At 38.0% G+C, this 19,804-nt stretch overlaps 1 protein-coding gene across 1 annotated transcript in view; it reads left to right on the forward strand.

The window, feature by feature from the left end:
• IL1RAPL2 (interleukin 1 receptor accessory protein like 2) overlaps positions 1–19,804 on the forward strand; it is a gene marked incomplete at both ends in the record, with an annotated part of 1,088,726 nt that overhangs the window by 600,118 nt on the left and 468,804 nt on the right. The window contains one exon of the mRNA XM_082865016.1: positions 5,916–6,069. Within this exon, the coding sequence (XP_082721142.1) occupies positions 5,916–6,069 (154 nt within the window). The remainder of the gene's footprint in view (positions 1–5,915; positions 6,070–19,804) is intronic.

The following is a 19,804-nucleotide window of genomic DNA, read 5'->3' on the forward strand; positions in this document are numbered from 1 at the left end:
TTGTACTCCTCTCACAGTTCTTGGATATTCTGTTCAATTTCTTTTCATTCTTTTTCCTCTGTTTTTTAGTTTGGGAGGTTTCTATTGATATACCTTCAAGCTCACTAATTCTTTCCTCGGCCATGTCCAGTCTATGAATATGCCTATCAAAGACATTCTTTATTTCTGTTACAGTGTTTTGATTTCTAGCATTTCTCTTTTGATTCTAAGAGTTTCCATCTCTCTTCTGTTCTTACATATTGTCCACTATTTCTATTAGTGTCATTAACATATTAATCATACTTATTTTAAATTCCCAGACTGGTAATTCTAAAATTTCTGCCCTACCTTAGTCTGGTTCTGATGCTTCTTCTTTCTCTTTGAACAGTGTTTTTTTCTGTCTTTTAGTATGCCTTGTAAATATTTTTAAAAATCCAGACGTGATGTACTTGGTAAAAGGAACTGAAGTAAATAGGCCTTTACTGTGAGCTTTTTTTTATGTTTATCTGGCTAAGAGTCAGGCTGTTTTTACTACTTGCTGTAGGTGTTAGAAGCTAAAAGTCTCTCTGGTGTCCTTATTTTTTACTTCCCTGTTATCTTTCTAGAGATATATTCTTTTTTTTTTCTTTTTTTTTTTCTTTTTTTTTTTTTGTGGTACGCGGGCCTCTCACTGTTGTGGCCTCTCCCGTCCTGTAGCACAGGCTCCGGATGTGCAGGCTCAGCGGCCATGGCTCACGGGCCCAGCCGCTCCGCGGCATGTGGGATCTTCCCGGACTGGGGCACGAACCCGTGTCCCCTGCATCGGCAGGCGGACTCTCAACCATTGCGCCACCAGGGAAGCCCCTAGAGATATATTCTTAAATAAGGTCTGTGTTGTGCATTTCTTTCAACTGTAATATCGTGTTATTATACAGGAGCCCTATTGATGTGCTGGTAAGGTGTTGGGCAAGGGAAAGCATTCTATAATCCTGTGATTAGATTCCGTCTTTTAGTGAGCCTAGTCCCTGGCCTGTGACCATCATATGTGCTTCTCAGCTTCCTGTAAGACAGGAAAAATAGAGAGGACTGGAGCTGGCTATTTCTTTCCCCACTTCAAAGGCTAGAGGAGGCTGGGGTTGTATATTTCCTGTACCCCACGTCTTTTATGGGCAGGCTCTTTGGGTATATTTCAAAATGGTTTACTTTCCCCATCCTTTTCCAGAAGCAGGATTTTTCTCTGATGTTCAGTCTGAGAAGAACCTGGTGGGGCTCATGGAGGTAAACCTTACAGAAGTGTGGGCTGCCTTCCAAGACTGGGCCCTCAGGGATTTTTTATTTCTCAAGCTAGTTCACACTTAGTCTCCAGAAATTACTCAATTATCCTTTAAGTGTTCCTACCAGTTGGCTCCTGAGGCTGTTTCTGCTCCCAGTAAACTGTGATTCTCTGTATCTACCTGTCTCTCCAGTTTCTGGGACAGTGGCTTTTACTGTGACCTCAATTACCTGATGGAAATAAAAGAAGTTATTGAGTTTCAGTTTGTTCAGCTTTTTTCTTGTTGTTAGGATGGCAGTAATAACTTTCAGGTCCTTTATGTGTCAGATAAGAAAGTAAATCAACCCCTTCATTGGAATGGTAACTTTGGATTGTCTTTTGGATTGCCTCCAGACTCCTATAGAAATATGAGTCACATTAACTCCTAATAGTTATTAACATATCAAGATAGTTGTGTGTAATTTGAAAGCTGGATGCTGAGGGTAATGACAATGATAGAATAATAGTTAATATTTATTGAGTGGTTTTAGCATGTGATGCTCTATATTACAGAGGATTTATATGCATTACCTCATTTAATCCTAATAATTACCCCTATTTGGTATATAATATGATTATCACCAACTTTTTAAAAATAGGTGAAGCAACTGAGGCTTAGATTGGTTAAGTAGTATGCTCAAGAACATATAATTTGGGATTTCATCCCAAGTATTTGAATGTGGGATTTATACTGAACTGCTGTGGGGGTACCAAAATTCAACATTAGGACTGTGAAGATAGAAAGTTAGAGGAAAAGAACTAGGGAGGGGAAGGACTCTCTGCAGTGGGTTATCCTAGGCATTTGGAGTGGAAGTACAAGATTGATACCCAATTCACAATTGTGCTCCTATCTCTTCCATCTTTAAAGTGAAGAAAGTTCAGGTTTCCTACAAATTGTTAGGCAGAGCCTAGATGCTCTGTGGAATAGTTCAGTCTCCAGGGCAAAGGAGAGAAGTTTGGTGTGAGGGAATGGGTGTTAAGTATTTGAAGAGGACCAGAGGGTATGTGATTGCCTTATGGTTGCACAGCTGCTTTGTGTCTGAAATTCAGAATCAGAATAAATATTTAAATGAATCTTCCTCATGTTCTTGCTGTGAGAAATGAGTCATGTGCTCTGAATAGCACTGAAGTAACCATGACTAACAAATCAAACTGATTGAAATACACCTGTGGTTGTGATGATGCTATCTCAGAAGTAGACTGTGAATGTAGTGGTGAATATTTCAGGGTGGGAACTCCAAGATCCAAATATGGCTGGCAGCTTCAAGGGGCTGGGTCAACAGATGTTTCTGTTGAACATCCTAGGCTCCCAACCTAGCAACTGCTGGCAAATAACATCTTCCACTCAGGAAGGCTGGGAAGAAGGGAAGGAAGCTGGAATTTAAAGGCTGATGTGATTTTGACTGAGCAAGGATGTCCTACAGCAAACTGTTCTGTGAGAGGACAGCTGGACCATGAACTGAAGCTGTTTGTTAAACTTAGGTAAAACTGGTCCTCAGCGAAAACTTCCAGTTGATTAAGTTCAATGTAATGGTCTCAGAGGCATTAACTAATAGAGGCATTACACACTGAGGACAATATTAGGGGCCTGTTCCCATTCGAGGTTCTGGTAGTTTGTCCTTACCTCAGATAAACAACCATCTTGAGACTTGACCTATGTGCTGCAAACTTTATTGCCCACCAGTCTGTCAGAATTAAACTAAACAGGTCTGGAGGGAGTGAAGTATGGTAATGTTGTCTGTCCAATAGGAAAGAGATGATGGGAAGACTGGGGGCAGGAGAGAAGCAGTGACAGTAGTAAGCCTCGCAGCCAGCAGCTTAAGGCAGAGATGCTGCAAATAATGGAGTAAAAAACCTGGAAGACTTCTGAGATTTGATATAGGCACCCAGACGTGGGCAGGATAGCCAATGAGGTAACTTAGTGAAGGATGGGTTGGTGGGGGCAGGATATCATCTACAAGGCTCTTCTGAACAAAATATAATTTCTCTACCCACCTGCTAGGATTAGTGTTGGAGTGGCCTCTTAGGAGCTATACATTTTCAGTGGGTTAAAGTATTACGTTGCTGGGGGATGGTTAACCAATTAGTGAAGATTTGTTCTTATCTGATTAGTCCATTAGCACCAAGTTTCACCAAGTAGAGCCAGACGTTTGGAGGAGATATAATCCAGGATTGTGAAAGTTTAGGGATGAAAAGCATTCTCTGTGTTGGATGACCACTAAATATAGTGCTGCCCAACAAGAGTGTAATGAATAAACTCTGCAAGCCTCTGGATTCTGGTTGTTCATATGGTAGTGTATAGTATCCCCACATGCAGAGTAAAAAACTGAGACCTAAAGAAGTTAGGCAAATTTTCCCAAGATCACAGAACTTGGGTGAACCCCAGATTTTGACCTAGAGCTGTCTTGCTCTGAAGCCAGTTTGCATTTTCATCTATACTACATTGTTCCAGAAGGATGGAGGTGACCTGAAGATAACATTTTCCTATAACACAGTTAAAAACAAAAACTCTGTTGGGTACAAGGAATCCTTTATAAGGCTAGATGACAACTTGAAAAGCACTTGGGACTATCTGTATCTATCCCAAAGAACATGTGAAGATTCCAGGCTGTTCCTCATCAGGAGTTATTTTATAATTCCTGTACACTCTTTAGATTTTACTTCCTGGGGAAAAAAAACAAAGCAGTGTGCAGAGAAGATGAAAATGGTCAGAGCTAATTGCATATGGACTTTCCCTCAAAAAATGACATTAGAAAACAATGCCATTTGTCTTTGAATGAAGTGAGTGTGTGGGCTCATTTGCCTGCCCCCACCACTGCTATGTGAAAGTGAAGCAGCTCAGTTTTCATTTTCCTTTCCTCTCAAAATGCCCAGAGGGACCATATTTTTGTTTAATGACCTTCAGAATGATTCTTTAGAAATCTGAGGCTATCAGAGTTGGAAGCAATGCGAAAATAATTGTGGATTATTATTGTATGACGATAGTGGCAGCTGGGCTATTTTTTTTCTTTCTGTTCAGTCTTTCTTTTTCATTTTCCCAGAAACCTTATATCCCAAGGTTTAACTCAGAAGCAAATCTCATATAGGTGATAAACCTTGCCAGACATGGTATGTAATAGAATTTCAGACAGACCCTTAAGTGTTCTTTGGAAAGACCCTAGGGAGTGAAGCAGCTTTATATCTAGATGCCCTAGACAGTATTACTTTTATTTACTCTCTGACAATGTGTGTGGGTAGTTGTATTGGACATAAAGCAAGTGTATCTCTTAAATATTATACCTGTGAACTTAAGTGTCAGTTTTTGTGTTTTGTTTTCACTTCTGTTATCATAACAGAAGAAATTTTGTTACAGTAAAATCTAATAAATGGGTACTCACACTTCCAAATCATTTTACGACATGTGCGCACACACACATGCACACACTTAAGCATGCAGAGCTGGGGATTGAGAGTCAGCACTGATTTTACTTTTACATGAATATTTAGGATGTGTCTGCAGAGGATGGGAGTAAGGGTGGGGAGAAGGAGAGGTAGAATAGATGTTGTATATACCATGGGGAATATGGAAACTGTCCTCAACTATTATTCATGTCATCTGCCTCATGATCAATTTTTTAATTCCTTAACTGACAGATCCAGAATTTAAATGATAAAATACTTCAGTACCCCCTCACACCTATCCCCCACAGCTTCACTGATATTTGCACAGCTTTTGGCCACCACTTTCGTTGAACATTTGAGATAAGTGGTAGACAAACTGGAGCAATATGTAAAAAGTAGTCTGAGAAAATTCCCAAAAGACAAAGCCACTTGGCTGAATATTCTTACATACTCTGCTATTGTTGTATCTCTGTCAGTCAACGGAAATGAATCATTCCTTTCTAGTAAAGTCCAATTTCAGTAGCAACACATTCTTACCAGATGAGTAAAAGAATTGACCTCAAAACCCAAATCTTATTATCTGGTCACAGATCACTGAACTCAGAAAATAAGTGGATCATTTCCCCATTACCTTATTACAACAAAGTGTGTCCTCATTTTACCTAGCTATGTTTCTAGAGAATTCCTCAAGCCTCATTTTCTTGATCCCCTTCCCCTCTCAACCTCCTCACAATAGATCTCTTGACTATGGGGAGAGAGACTCTTGAATATTATTATTAGTTTTTACTATAAAAAATAATTAAACCATTGCCAGTGTAAAAGCCAATTAGAATTTTTAAATAATGCCTAAGGCTCCCTTGTTTATATTATGTTGCTAAGTGAACACTATCCTCTTAGAACTCTTAGGACATATTCCTGTCATATAGAAAGAACCAGGGCATTAAAATGCTACTCAGTGACTGCTCTACCTCTTTTGCGTTTGGGGATCTTGTATGCTTTTCTGTTTTTGCAGAATGTCTCTAAGGACATTCTGCTCTTGGGATCAGGCCTTTAAAGTGGTTCTTACGGTGGTAGTTGTGATGTTTCAATTGGATACAATAAGATGCATTTGTGATGTTTTCTGGTCATTGACGTAACTCTTTAGCTACATATTTTGAAAACTAAAGAGAAGAGTACAAAAAAGTGAAAGTACTAACTTGCCAGTACTAAGACTTAGTGATGTGAATTTTTATTTTTTGCTTACTTGAAAATACTTTCTCTGCAGGAATGCAAGCCAAAAATGTGGAGAAGCATCATAATACAGAAAGGAAATGCCCTTCTAATCCAGGAAGTTCAAGAAGAAGATGGGGGAAATTACACTTGTGAGCTTAAGTATGAAGGAAAACTTGTAAGAAGAACAACTGAATTGAAAGTTACAGGTAAGCATTGGTTTAACCAAATCATGGCAAATGAGATTTTAAGTATAATTTGGTACAGGAAGAAAAAGTTTTCAAACAAAGGGTAAACTAGCTGTGAATTTATAATTAGCTACAAATAAAATAGTTGTGAAACTCACTATTAATAAGTTATACTGATAAGCTATATGTGGAATATGGACAATTAATTTAGGGAACATGGTACCAGTTACTGCATATCTGTTCTCTGCTTTTATGAAAGGTTCTTAACTCTTCAGGGTATCATTGATTGTTACTAAGCGTCTCAGAAGAAATATGCTGGAACCACTTTAGAATGTTGACTTACCCAATATGTGGAGTCTTCTTGCAGGTGAAGGCTGCCTCAGAATGAGGTTCTGTTGGGCTTTTGTAATGAAATCTTCTTGGACTGCATCCAAAATATCATTTATATAGAATTTCTCATAAATGAGTGATGTTATTGTGAGGTTCTAGTGATTCTTAAATGGAGCAACTCCAAATGAATAGCATGCACATGTGTGTTTTACATCAGAAGTACAAGCAAATTGTAAATTAGTAATTCTACTCACAATGGAAGAGAGAGACTCAGAATATTCTTACCTGGTGGAGAATGTTAGTAAGTAATTTTCAGCAAAATAGGACAGACCCTAATGACATAAAGATTATCCCTGACAATGGGTGTGATGGACCTTAAGAAACAGTGTGACAAAAGGTCCACCTACTATTGTGCCTGAGCAAATATTGACTAATTCTATTCTTCTTATATATGTTTTAGATGTATGTGTGTGTGTATAAGTACACACACACATTTTTGTATTGTGGGTGAAATCTGAGCCATGGTAAAATTCGACATTATCCAGACAAGTGTAATATTTATTGCACTTATTAGCTTGAGCATTACCTGTTTAACCATCTAATGTTGACATCAACTAGTTGTTTAGTTACAACATACTCTCATTAATGTTAGGAATATAGATTTTCTTCTATATTGTTTTTGTTTATGGCTAGCTGACCTTTATGGGATAGTGTTAAAATCAGTCTACTAATAATGATACTTGCTTAATAAGTTCATTTGTATAACATATATTTGATTTAGTTTTTGATCCCTGAGAGCCAACTAGTTTCTTTTTTCATCTTTTTCTAAATTCTAAATGTTAACAAAAGGAGTAAAAATAAAAATCAATATATATATACTTTAAAATTAATTAAAAATTAATATATATACTTTAGTTCATTCTCTATTCTGATACATGACAGTTCTACTTCTTAGTCTGAAATTGTAAAGTACCTTCTGTGAAGGTTTGAATTATTATTTTGATTAGAATTGCACGTTGCTTCTCCATGAGCTTTCAAAATAACTACCGTATTTGGCCAATCCAAATAGCAAAGATCTGCTTTTGTTTAATTTCTGATTCCCTTAGTATGAACTAGACTTCCTGCCTCATTCAAGCAGAAGAGTCAATCATAGGCAGTTATACATCATTCATAAGTGGCCTGACCATGCACAAATCCTTGCAGAATCATCACTTTGACCACAGTCACACAATCCTTATCTGATGTTTTCAGAACACTTCCATTTGGAGGTCATTTAGTAAAGTTTGTAACATTATAGTGTTTAGCTTATATTTTAAGTTGGACCAGAATAAAGTAAATATCAAACCTCTTTTATGCTTCCATCTGTTGGGTTATGGTGACAACACATTTGTTTCTTTAGTTTGTTTTTAGATTCTGGAGCTTATTTTGGGTGTCTTATAAGGCATTAATTCACTTGCCCTAAACTTTAAGAAAAGTTGAACTGGGGATTTAAAATTTCACCTGAACTCTACCTCTCAGAGTTTCTCAGACTTTAATGTGCATCAGAATCACATGGAAGAACCCAGGTATGGTAAAGATAAGGCTCCTTAAATATAGATTCCCATCTCTCTCCTCCAAATTCTAATTTAGTACATCAGTAAGACAGGGAATTTATCTTTTTGTCCTGGGGAATCTCTTGCATGCCTTTCAAGGATCATGCTTTGAGAAATACTAGCTGAGAAAATGGTGCCAAAGAAGTCAGTCACAGGTATGATTCCCTTGTGAGCATGTTAGTTCACACATACACACACAGACACACACACACCAAAACTAATTTTCATAGGTCCCAAATTGTTTCACCTAAGCTCCTAACAGCTGTCATGAAAATACAGAGTTTTGATCACTAAGGGAAATCTGTCAAGGGAGGGTGAGGATAAAACCTCAGCCACTGAAACAGTAATTTATTCATTTGGTATTTAAATAAAAATATACTGAGTATATATTACATACTAGAAAAAAATAATTCAAACTTATCCTTGAGTCATTGTTCATGTAAGTATATATCAAGTTTATTTATTCACAGAGTTCAAATGTTATACTTGATGTAGAGACAAAATGTCTTCTCAGTATGGAAGTTCAAGAGGTTGCTCTGTGAAGATTTATTTTATTTGCAATATTGTCTAAGCTATATTATTCCTTGTTTCCTTGTTTAAAGAGCAATTACTCAGCCATAAAAAGGAAAAAAACTGAGTTATTTGTAGTGAGGTGGATGGACCTAGAGACTGTTATACAGAGTTAAGTAAGTCAGAAAGAGAAAAACAAATACTGTATGCTAACACATGTATAAGGAATCTAATAAAAAAAATGGTCATGAGGAACCTAGGGGCAAGATGGGAATAAAGATGAGACTTACTAGAGAATGGACTTGAGGATACGGGGAGGGGGAAGGGTAAGCTGGAACAATGTGAGAGAGTGGCATGGACATATATACACTACCCAACGTAAAATAGCTAGCTAGTGGGAAGCAGCCGCATAGCACAGGGAGATCAGCTCGGTGCTTTGTGACCACGTAGAGGGGCGGGATAGGGAGGGTGGGAGGGAGGGATGCAAGAGGGAAGAGATATGGGGACATATGTATATGTATAACTGATTCACTTTGTTATAAAGCAGAAACTAACACACCATTGTACAGTTATACTCTAATAAAGATGTTAAAAAAACGAGCAATTAACAGATTGTCCTCTTATATTTCAAAATATAAGGCTGGGATTATTTAAAGAGTAACCCACTTATACTTGTTTTGAGTTTAGCGATATGCAGGCATGGGCTAGGAATATTAATACAAAAATCATAGAGTTGGTTAATTACAAAATCATGTAGGTAGAGGTTTTTAAGATTGTGTATTGCAAGTATGCAAGTTTAAAAAGATTATCAAAATTTTAAAAGATTATTTTCTCACTGTTCTTTTAAATTTATAAATCAGAAATATTTCTTCAGTGAAACAAGTGCTCTCTTAAAGTGTATAGGTACTACTTGCTTTAAATATACCAGTTGTAAAAAGATCTAGTTATTCAAAACTGATTAAATAGAAGGTAATCTTTGGCTTTATGAAATTATTTTTTCAATATAAAAGAATTTGTCATGAGATTTCTTTAAATAGCCAGCTGCATTTAAGTAGGATTTGATTTATATGCAACTTTTCTGGAATCATTTTAATATTTAAATCATAGAAGACCTGTGTACTGTTATTGTAGACATTTCTTTTTTATACTTTTAGAGGCTGCAGATAAATAGGGAGTGGTTTAACAACATATAGACATGTACAACAGGGTATTTAGGTCATTTGCCAAAGATACCAACAACTAACAGTTGTATTTCCCACAGCATTTTTCAGGTGGATATTTGCTATTTTAAAGATATTTTTTCCTTTATTCTCACATTGAATTTTGTGCAGAAGCCTAGTCAAAGTGATAAGGAAAGAAGGGAAGGTTGACTACATGAGAATGTAGAACAGGTGATAATAGAAGAAGGAGAAGAGGAGTGGGAGAGAGTGGATAAGATAATGGAATAGGGTCTCCTATTATAATAGAGGAGAACGTCTACCTTGAGAAGGTCAATGACAGACATAAATTATAGGGGCTCCCAAAAATGAACCCAAGCAGGAAGCCAATACTAATTAACTCTATTTAGAAGATAATTCACCCTTCACCTAACAAATCATTCATAAATACATGATTTTATGCCTTTTCAGAAAAGCATATTGACTATTTAGGAAAAAAAACACTAATCTGTTCTCTGGTGAATATGCAAATAATACCCCTACTCCTGATTATCTTAGATAGTTCTAGGGCTCCTGACTTGAGACTCTTCACTTATTAGGGATGAGAGACTTCTTAACCCATTGGTGTCTTAATGTCATGGCTAGAAAGAGAGATTTATTCTATGGATAGGTTGCAAAGATTTGCTGCTGGATTACTATAATAGCAGAAAATCAATCTGGTCATGCAAGGTTTGATTAAATTGCAAACTGGAAGCTGGAGTCAGTCTTTGGTGAAGATGTTCAAATGCATGGCTTCAGTAAGTGCTTTTAATTTCACTTTGCAAAGCTAAAACCAACTGTAGTGCATTGTTGAAGGTGTCACTTAGACTGCATAGCTTGTTAGGGTAACCTTCCTTTGGTGTGGAGAATGGCATCTGTTTACACACAGAGGAAGCAATTTCCCATCAGATTTGAAAATGGGCTTTTCCTGGCCCTGGCTCTTTGTTCTTTCATGCCTCTACAGTTAATCCTGAGACACTGGGGTGAGAGTGGGTTTAGGAAAAACAGTGGAATTTAGAGATATGGTGGAGAGATGGGGGAATAAAAAGAAGTGGAGATTCTGACTGAGTGATAATAATGCATCAGGAGAAGTGATCTCTAAGCCAACAACTAAGTTATCATAATAGGGGCACCCTGAGAGCTAATGTCTATTGACAGCTTACTGTGAAGGAGACATTGTGCTTAGTGTATTTCATTCATTTTCTCATCTATTCCTCACAACAACCATATGAGAGTGGTTACTATTATTGTCCTCATTTTATAGAATAAGAAGCTAAAACTTAAAGAGGCTATGTCCCAAGGTCACATACTTTGTAATTGGCCAAGCACAAATATGAATCTAGGTCTTTCTGACTCTCAACTATAACTTTTCAACCATCACCAAGCACAAACCATACAATTTCACCCATATTATATACATTGAAAAAGATGCCAAAATATTGATCACAGTGTACATCATCCCACTATAATGACCTTTTTAGACATTAACTATTTGGTCTTCAATTTGAAGTCCCTGCTGGAATTTAGATAACCCTAAAAAGAATACACTTGACATTTTGGAGCCTAGTCCTTAGCTCTCAGTTAGCACCTTAGATGAGATTAGTAGTAATGGGACATACAATTAAATCTGAGCTTAGGACAGTGCCAGGAGAGAAACAAGGAGCAACATGGTTCCAGGAAAAGCAAGAATGTACAGAAGATAGAATTTGCCAGGCTGCATGTTTTGATGCCATGTGGCCCTATTAATAGAAAATCCGTATTGAGAAAAAAAAATCAATTCCAGTAAGGTTCATTGCAGTTATGGCAATGATTTCAAATTAGTAGAAGTGAAGAAATAGAGAACAGTCTAGTTAAACAACATTGATTCAATTGGTAAAGACCAATCATCACAAAAATCAATGTCTACTCTGTGCAACCAGGAGCATAGGATCTAAGTTTCTAATGTGGTTCTTGAAGGAGACAGGTAGAAACAGAATTTATTCCCTTTGGAAGCTGTGAAAATTTAAAATATGTTCATTAGGACAAATAGTGTTTCCCCAACTGTGTTCTATGGAGCTCCAATTCTAAGAGATGTTAATAGTTACTTTGGGGAGAGAAAAAGGAAAGGAAGAGAGAATGGTGAGAAGTTCTGTGGCAATGTGTTTATCTGCTAGGTCAAAGTTATATAGCTTTCCTTCTTGCAAGGCATTTCAGGGCATCTTAGTGTATATAATATTCTAATATATATTATAATTTTCTAAAAGGAAGATGGGCCATAGTTTAGAACATTTCCTAAACTGTATGACCACGTAACACTTTTCCCCTGGTTGAGAGTATCTGAAGATGCTGTTTCCACAGAATAAACTGTAAAAAAAAAAAAAAAAAAAAAAAAAGCTAATTGAGTAGTCAAGTGAATACCTGGGTCTACTGGCATCCTACTGATGACTGTATCTCTAACAGTTTCAGTAATATACTTAGCAGGCATTATCTTTATGTTACAATTATAATCTTGTTTTCCATTGTTTATCTTATTTTCTCAACTAGCCTATAAGCTCCTTAAGGACAGGGTTTTGTTGACCAATTCTTTTGCATCTCCCCAAGTGCTGAGCATATAGTAAGTACTCAGACATTATGTGTAGCTTGGATTGGTTGGGTGCTTATTTCATTGATGAGTGCTTCAGTTGGGCACAAATAAGACAGCTTGGTATTTGTAGAGAACTTTATAATTTCAAAGCACTTTCACTTCTGAGATCTCATTCTGTTTCTCACAGAACTTTATGGAGTTGGCAAAGATTGTTGTTGTTGTTGCTATCATTATTTGTATTTTGTATTTTTCAGCAGGGTAAATTATGGCTCAGTGTTTAAACCATTTGCCCTGGGCTGGGAACTGGTGAATGGCATAGCCAGGACTAGAACCCGTATCTGCTGATTCCTAACACAATACTTTCCTATCCTATCCCCCTGTTACTCTGTCCACAGTCCCTTAATCCTGGGTTCTGGGCCAGATAAAAAGGAGATGCAACCCAAAAGAGGACTCCAAAAATGGTGACTCCAGAGCTAAGGATCCCTGAAATAACCTGTTATTTAAAATGCTTATTTGCCAATCCACTGTTTTGGCTTTAAGAATAAATAGCTCTGATTCGATTCCTTCTTTAAAAGGAAAAGCATTTACTGCTGATGGCTGACGCTAGGCCAGTGAAGGGGTAATTCCCTAATCAATATTCAAAATGCTTCTAGAAGCCAGGCAGGTCATATACCTGAGTGAGTGTGTGAGACCACAGAGGGGAGCAAGTTGGAGAGTCCTTGCAGTACCAACTCAGCCCTAGCTGATTGCTGTTATATGAAATTAAGGATCCAGTGCTGCTAGGCCCTCTAATTTTTGAAGAGATGCTAGAAGTCTAAATTTTTATGTGGAAATCCCTGGCTTGTTGAGCATTGTGTGGACCAAATAAAACATGCCTGCAGGCTAAATTCTGTTTGAGGGCTGCCTATTTGTGGCCTTTGCCTTAAAGAATTTGGTTCAGTAGCACTTTTAAACAAGCGACTGGCTGTGTGGTGGGTGCACACTCTGCTCCATGATTTCCATCTCCAGCAGCAAGTGGGGAAAAAAATCTTAAAGTGGTCTGGAGAGCAGTTAATAGACAAACTGAGAACAGCACTCAGAAGCTATCCTAATCACACCATCCAACAGACTGGTCGATCCAAGCAGAGAGTGAAGGGCACAATTTATGGATGTAATACTACAGGAGGGGTATTGACAAATTGATCACCTTCCAGAGAAGAGCGATTTAGATGATGAAGCAAGTTGGTCTCAAATGTTACAGATAAATGAAGAGCTCTGGGGATAAAGCAGCCACCTTAGAGCAGCATCGAAGCAGTGCCATGTGAAGCACCAAGGGGGACAAATCATTGGCGTGTGTTCTCTCTCCTTCCTGTTCCCTCTCAGCAGCCAGTTGATATGATCTGAATGTCTGTATCCCGATTATCGTATGAGAATATATCTCATTTATACCTTTTCTGTGACTTAATGAGGAAAGACCTCAGCAGTCAATAGTTCTTGGCTACATTAATGGAGCTTTCACATGACTGACTGTGCATTTCATAATTGACTGTTCTTTTGCACAGTTTCAGGTACAGAAATCTTATGACCCAAACCGGCTTGCAGCAGCTCCTTTGCCTTTCCTCCTAGGCCTCCCTCTTTTCCTGGGTCACCCTGGCCTTTCCTACCCTACCCAGCCCACCCTGAATGACATCTTTGTCCCTCTCTAGCTCTTTTAAATGTCCTAATGTCATGTCTTCTCTGTAGCCCATCTCCCCAGATCCTTGCTTTCTGGTGGGGCTAATCTAATACCTCAAAGAGATAAAGAATTCATGACTGATATTGGCCAAAATGTTTCCCTTCTAAGCTAACATATTTGCAATTTAATAGATATTTCAATTCTGTAACTCATAGGCATGACTAATGGTGGGAATTTCTGGCAGCTTTGCAGTGCCTGTGGGGGGCCTTTCCCACAGTGTCACAATTCATACCCTACAGGTGTCTGTTTGCTTCCTCTAGAAACAAGGTCAGCTCTACTCATGACCTTGGGGGACAAGGAGGAATAAAAAAAGCCTACTTAGAATTAGTGGGAAGGAGGGCCTTGAATGTCAGTCTAGAGTGATTTTTTTCCCTTCCTCTTCTGCTACTCTTATTTTGTCTCTCCTTTCTCCCCCTTATTTCCCTCCTTTGCCTCAACCTATGACACAGTGCTATCTCTTACCCTATTAGTGACAGCCAGGGTCAAAGAGATTTCCAGTCTCTGTCCTAGGAAAATTTTTGTGTCGTGTTTCTATGCCCTACAGGGAGATGAACGAACACTATTAAACTGTCCCATCAGCAGAAAGACACTCTTGTTCCTCTGCAAAGTCAGGGACTATGAGAACATTCATTCCTGTGGGAGTCTTTCGCAAGTAGCTGTGCGGGAGACCAGCTTGCTGGGAGGGCTGGGGGTGAGCAAGTTAGAGCACCGTAGCAGCAGGATGTGGCAAACGTGCCCAGTCTAGGCCAGTTCCGCTCCAGTGGCTCTCTTCCAGCACCTGAGGTGATCATTGACTCCTTGACTGACTTTTCTGACTTGAGTTAGGGGTGGGGGAAGGAGTTCTTAGGAAGGAATTACATTATGAATCCTAGGTGTATAGGCACCTTAGATCCATGGGCACAGATTTCCCTAGTTCCATTATGTTCATTTGTGAGACTCTCAGCTACCTTGCTCTCTGCTAACCTGAAAGCATTGGTTTGAGAAGGCTGAGAATATTCTATCAAGCTACCCTTGTAAAGGGATGAAAACTAGAAGCTTAGTATGGTGGGAGATTAGCCATGAACTAGATCCAACACAGTGGAGTAGATGCTCAGAGAATACCCATTTATTGGGTCAGGCACTGTACTTCACAATCAGTCAAAGTTCACAACAACATTGGAAGGTTGCCAATATTGTCTTTATTTTGTAAGGGAAGAAATGGAGACTCAGGTTAAGTTACTTGTCTATGGTCACACGGCTAGTAAGTGGTGGGGCTAGGATCTGAACCCACCTTTGTTCTAAAACCTTGCTTTTAAAGCAACATGCCACAGACTACCTGCATGGCTCTTGCACATAACAGTACTACATAAATGCCATTAACTCCTTACCTTCCTGCTTGTTTGCCTACTTCATGCCTTCATACTCTTCTTTGCCAGGACATATTTGCACTTCTGGACTTCCTCCAGGAAGTCTTCACAGATTAACTTTGATTAACTTTATTTTACAATCACCTGTTTATTTCTCCTAAATTCCCTTGGCAATTTTATAAAAGTTTTCACCACACTGACTGATGCTAATTTATAATTAATTATCTTAGACATCTTTGTTTAGGTTTTGTCTCACCAGTTAGATTAATGTTCTCCAAGATTCTTGGTTCCCCATACAAAGGTTTATCTTGACATTTAGACACAAAATACAATTATGGAGCTAGGAGCTGGCTCAATGTTTTCACAGATATGGTTTCATTTAAGTATCAAAAAGATCCTGTGTGGTATTGTCACCTTAGCCCCTCTTTACAGATGCTGAAGTTGAAATTTGGAGATGTTAGGTAATTTCTCTCAGTGTTTTACAACAACTGAACAATGATGCTAGAATGAAGATTCAGGTGGCTATTGTTTTCTAAAAGCCTGAGCCCCTTCCACTAGTAAATGCTTATAGAACAATGTATTGCTCATAGTACTATGATCTGATTTGACAACAAAAAATTTTCTTATATGTAGAAGGTTAAGATACAGATGCGCACACACACATACACACACACACACAGGAATCTTAGCAAAACAAAGAGTATGATTCTAAGAGAAGACCCTTGGAAAACTCTGAAAACTTGATTTGCTCCCTTATGTCCTGATTTAGAACCAGAAAAATCTGATTCAAATCCTTGTAGCTGTGTGACTTTGAGAACTTTAATTTACTCTTCTGAATTTCAGTTTTTTCTCCATGCAAAATGGGGAGGTGTAGTAGCTGTGCTGAGTGAAGAAAATATATGAAAAACACTTATAATGGTGTCTGGGAAATTGTAGGTATTCAATCAATGATATTAATTATTATGATTAGTATCATTATCATCATCATTATTACTGGAACACTTGCAAAAATGATCTCACAGCCATTTTACCACAAGAAAACAGTCTGATAAATTGTCTAAAACAAATTGATATTTTTAATAGGGTGCTTCATTTACAGGGGATGAATTTTAAAAATTAGGAAGTTAACTAGGGGCTATGACAAACTCAAGCAAAGGGCTACATATGTTTGTATTTTAGGCAAAACTATTTCATTCAAGGAGATGCAATCATGTGGAATAATTTGTCAATTAAGGTGGTCAGAGCAAATGTTGTCTGTATAAATGAGCTTTTGCAGCCAGCAAGACATTTTAATGATGTGTGAGCCAATAGCAAAGGCTGCAGAGACAAAGCTGAGGTGGAAATGAGTCCCTAGAACAGGCATGTTAAGGAGAATGGCCTTTTCCTGTCCAGCAATTCCTTATGGCATTATAATTCATCACTGGTGGTTTATAAAAGGCAGTGAAATGGCCTCCTTTGGCTGTCAAATAGGAAAATAATTCATCAGTTCAAGTCCATAAATCATTTCTTGGTGCCAGGAGAACTTTATATAGCTAGAAATCTCCCCATGATTTGGCACCACTCTCCAGTGGGGATCCTAAGAAATAACTGGGAAGCACCAGATGCAGAAGCCTAAGTGATGAGATGCTTAGGCATGGGTTTGCAGGCAGAGAAGGTTGATTCATTTCTGGGGCACATTGCCTTGATCCTCTCTGACTGGTTAGAAAAAACACCCGGTTGTGTTTCTGGCTTATAGTAATCATTTGATATATTTGTTGGATGAGTGAATTTTAATGTTTTGTGTGTTTTGAATTCTTTGCATCAGACCCTACCTGTAATTTCTGATAATTCTCTTCAGCTGTACTCTGGGAAAATGAGATGGCAAGGCTGTAATAATAATGTTCAGAGATATTGGATCAATACCCTGAGTCGTTTGCTCAATTTTGATATTCAGGGCATCATAGCTTCACTATAAACTTTGGCATAAAAGTTGCATGAGTAATAATCGGGCTTGAATTTTTTTTCTGATAAAAGGTGTTTAACATTATAATTAAATCATCTAATCCACCTTGCTTCTAAAACGGACATCTGTTAATATCAATATCCTTATCTTTTGTGCCAGTAAAATTATCTTCACAATGCTATTTAATTTACGTCCTGTCTACAATATGAGGTGAAAGGTGAAAGGGACATTTTGGGACAAGTGAACAAGTATTTAGTGTCTAATACAGTGATTATCAACCCTGGATCCACAATGAATATATTTGATTTTTTTTAACCTTCATCAAATATTCATTGTGCAGAGTAGAAGTGAGCTAAAAGAGACATGTTCTGCCCTAATAGAGCTTGTAGTGTAATGTGGGGTGGGAATAGATAAGAGACAAAACGAAAAACACATGTATAAGTATATAATTAATAATTGCAGTAAGTGATATAAAGGAAAATAACTGAGAAGTAGGTAGGCTGTTACTTTATATTGGACCATTGGAGAAGGTCTACTTGAAGCAAAATAACATTTAGGCTGGACCCTGAAGGTTAAGAAAAAGCCATCATGGTGAAAGATGATCAGAAAAATATTTCAGAGGGAATAGCATGTGTTGACTTTGAGGTGCCAAAGATCCCTGCATGCTTAGGGAACAGAAAGAGAGTGATGTGGCTGGATCACAGGGAGTAGTGACGGGGAGTGGGACAAAATGAGATTGGAAAGGTAGGCAAGGACCAGATAACACAGTGCCTTTTAGGGTTTTGTCTTTATCCTAGAGTGGGAGGACACCTTTTGATGATTTTAAGTAGAACAATGTCATTCCTTCTGACTTATGTAAAAATAATCTTCCTCTGGATGCTTCATGGATAATAGATGGAAGGAGGCAGGGAGACAGGTTAAGAGGCCATTACAGCATCCAAAAGAAAGATGATGATGGCTTGGACTAGAGTGGTGGTGATAGAGATAGTAAAATGTGGACAGATTCAAGAGATATTATAGAGATAAAAATGACTGGACTTTCTCATGATGATTCCTAGGTTTTTGGTTTCAGTAATAGAGTAGACACTAGTTGTATTTACTGAACTGAATTAGAGTGGGGGAGACAAGATTTTGTGGCAAGATCCAAGAGTTCTGTTTTGGCCATTTTTATTTGAGATACCCACTAGACATCCTGGAGGAGATGTTGAATAGGCAGTTGGATATGTAAGTCCTGCATTCAGGGAGAAGTCTGGGATGGAGGTATAAATTTGGGAGCAGTCTACATGGTATATAAGGTAGAATACAATGAAATACTAAATTGTGTGTGGCAACTGATGATTACTATAGGAGATCAATGAAAACTGCAGCTCCTAGGCCCTGTGTTACATATTTTCTCCAGGATCAGGACAGTGTAATAAAGCCACTTATCATGATTTTTCCAAACCTCATCAACTTGCTAAATATCAGGCATGCTGTCTGTACTTGTATTTTTGCTGATATGTGGGAATGACATCCTGTATTTAGCTGACGTTTGAATCCGTCAGAGCTAGAGGAATATAACTATTGCCATAGTAACTACAGACACTATTTATAATCTATTTCAGGTACTGTATAAATCACTTTACAAATATTTATTTCTAATCATTACTCCAGCCCTTCAAAGTACGGGCCCCAATTTTTATATAAAGAAACTCAGATTCAAGAAGTTACATGACTTGCTCAAGGCCACACAGCAAGTATACAGCTGTCCATTCCCTATTCCAATCCCACACTTTAGGAAACATGATTCTAAATTTCCTTTCAAATTCTTCAGATTTCCTAAGTCTTTTACACCCTAATGAAAATAAAGAAAATACTGAGGTGTGCAAACTTATTGCTAAATCTCCTCAATTTTGCATAAAAGTCTGCTAATTTGGATTGTTGCACGGGGCCTGGTCCTTGATTCCTGGTGCATGCACACATCCTGCTGTTGGGATACGCAGCACTGGCTGATCATTCTTCACCCTCCCAGGTTTACTGAGATAAAATTGACACTTAAGCTTGCTGGCCATTCTGAAGGTGACTGCCTACCTAGACTAGCAGCTGCCTTTATAATTTTGGGATACCTTGTTCTGAATTCTTAATTTGATGTTTACTTCCAACAGGAGTATAATTCCCTAAGTGCAGGACAATGAGAGGAGCATAGAACCTGGTATGTAGTTGGTTCACAATAAATGATAGCTATTATGATAATTTTCATCACCTCATTGAATGATAACTTCACAAAAGCCTTGTGAAGTAGGTGTTATTATTTTACTGGTAAGAAAATCAAAACTCTGAGGTTAAGTAACTTGCCCAAGGTCACACGGCTATTAAGGGACTAAGTTGGAATTTGAAGGCCACTCTCTAATTTCTTTTTTTAAAAATAAATTTATTTATTTATTTATTTATTTTTGGCTGTGTTGGGTCTTTGTTGCTGTGCACAAGCATTCTTTAGTTGCAGTGAATGGGGGCTACTCTTCGTTGCAGTGTGCGGGCGTCTCATTGTCGTGGCCTCTCCTGTTGTGGAGCACAGGCTCTAGGC

Source organism: Leucopleurus acutus (assembly GCF_964270905.1).
Source record: "Leucopleurus acutus genome assembly, chromosome: X".
Taxonomy (NCBI): domain Eukaryota; kingdom Metazoa; phylum Chordata; class Mammalia; order Artiodactyla; family Delphinidae; genus Leucopleurus; species Leucopleurus acutus.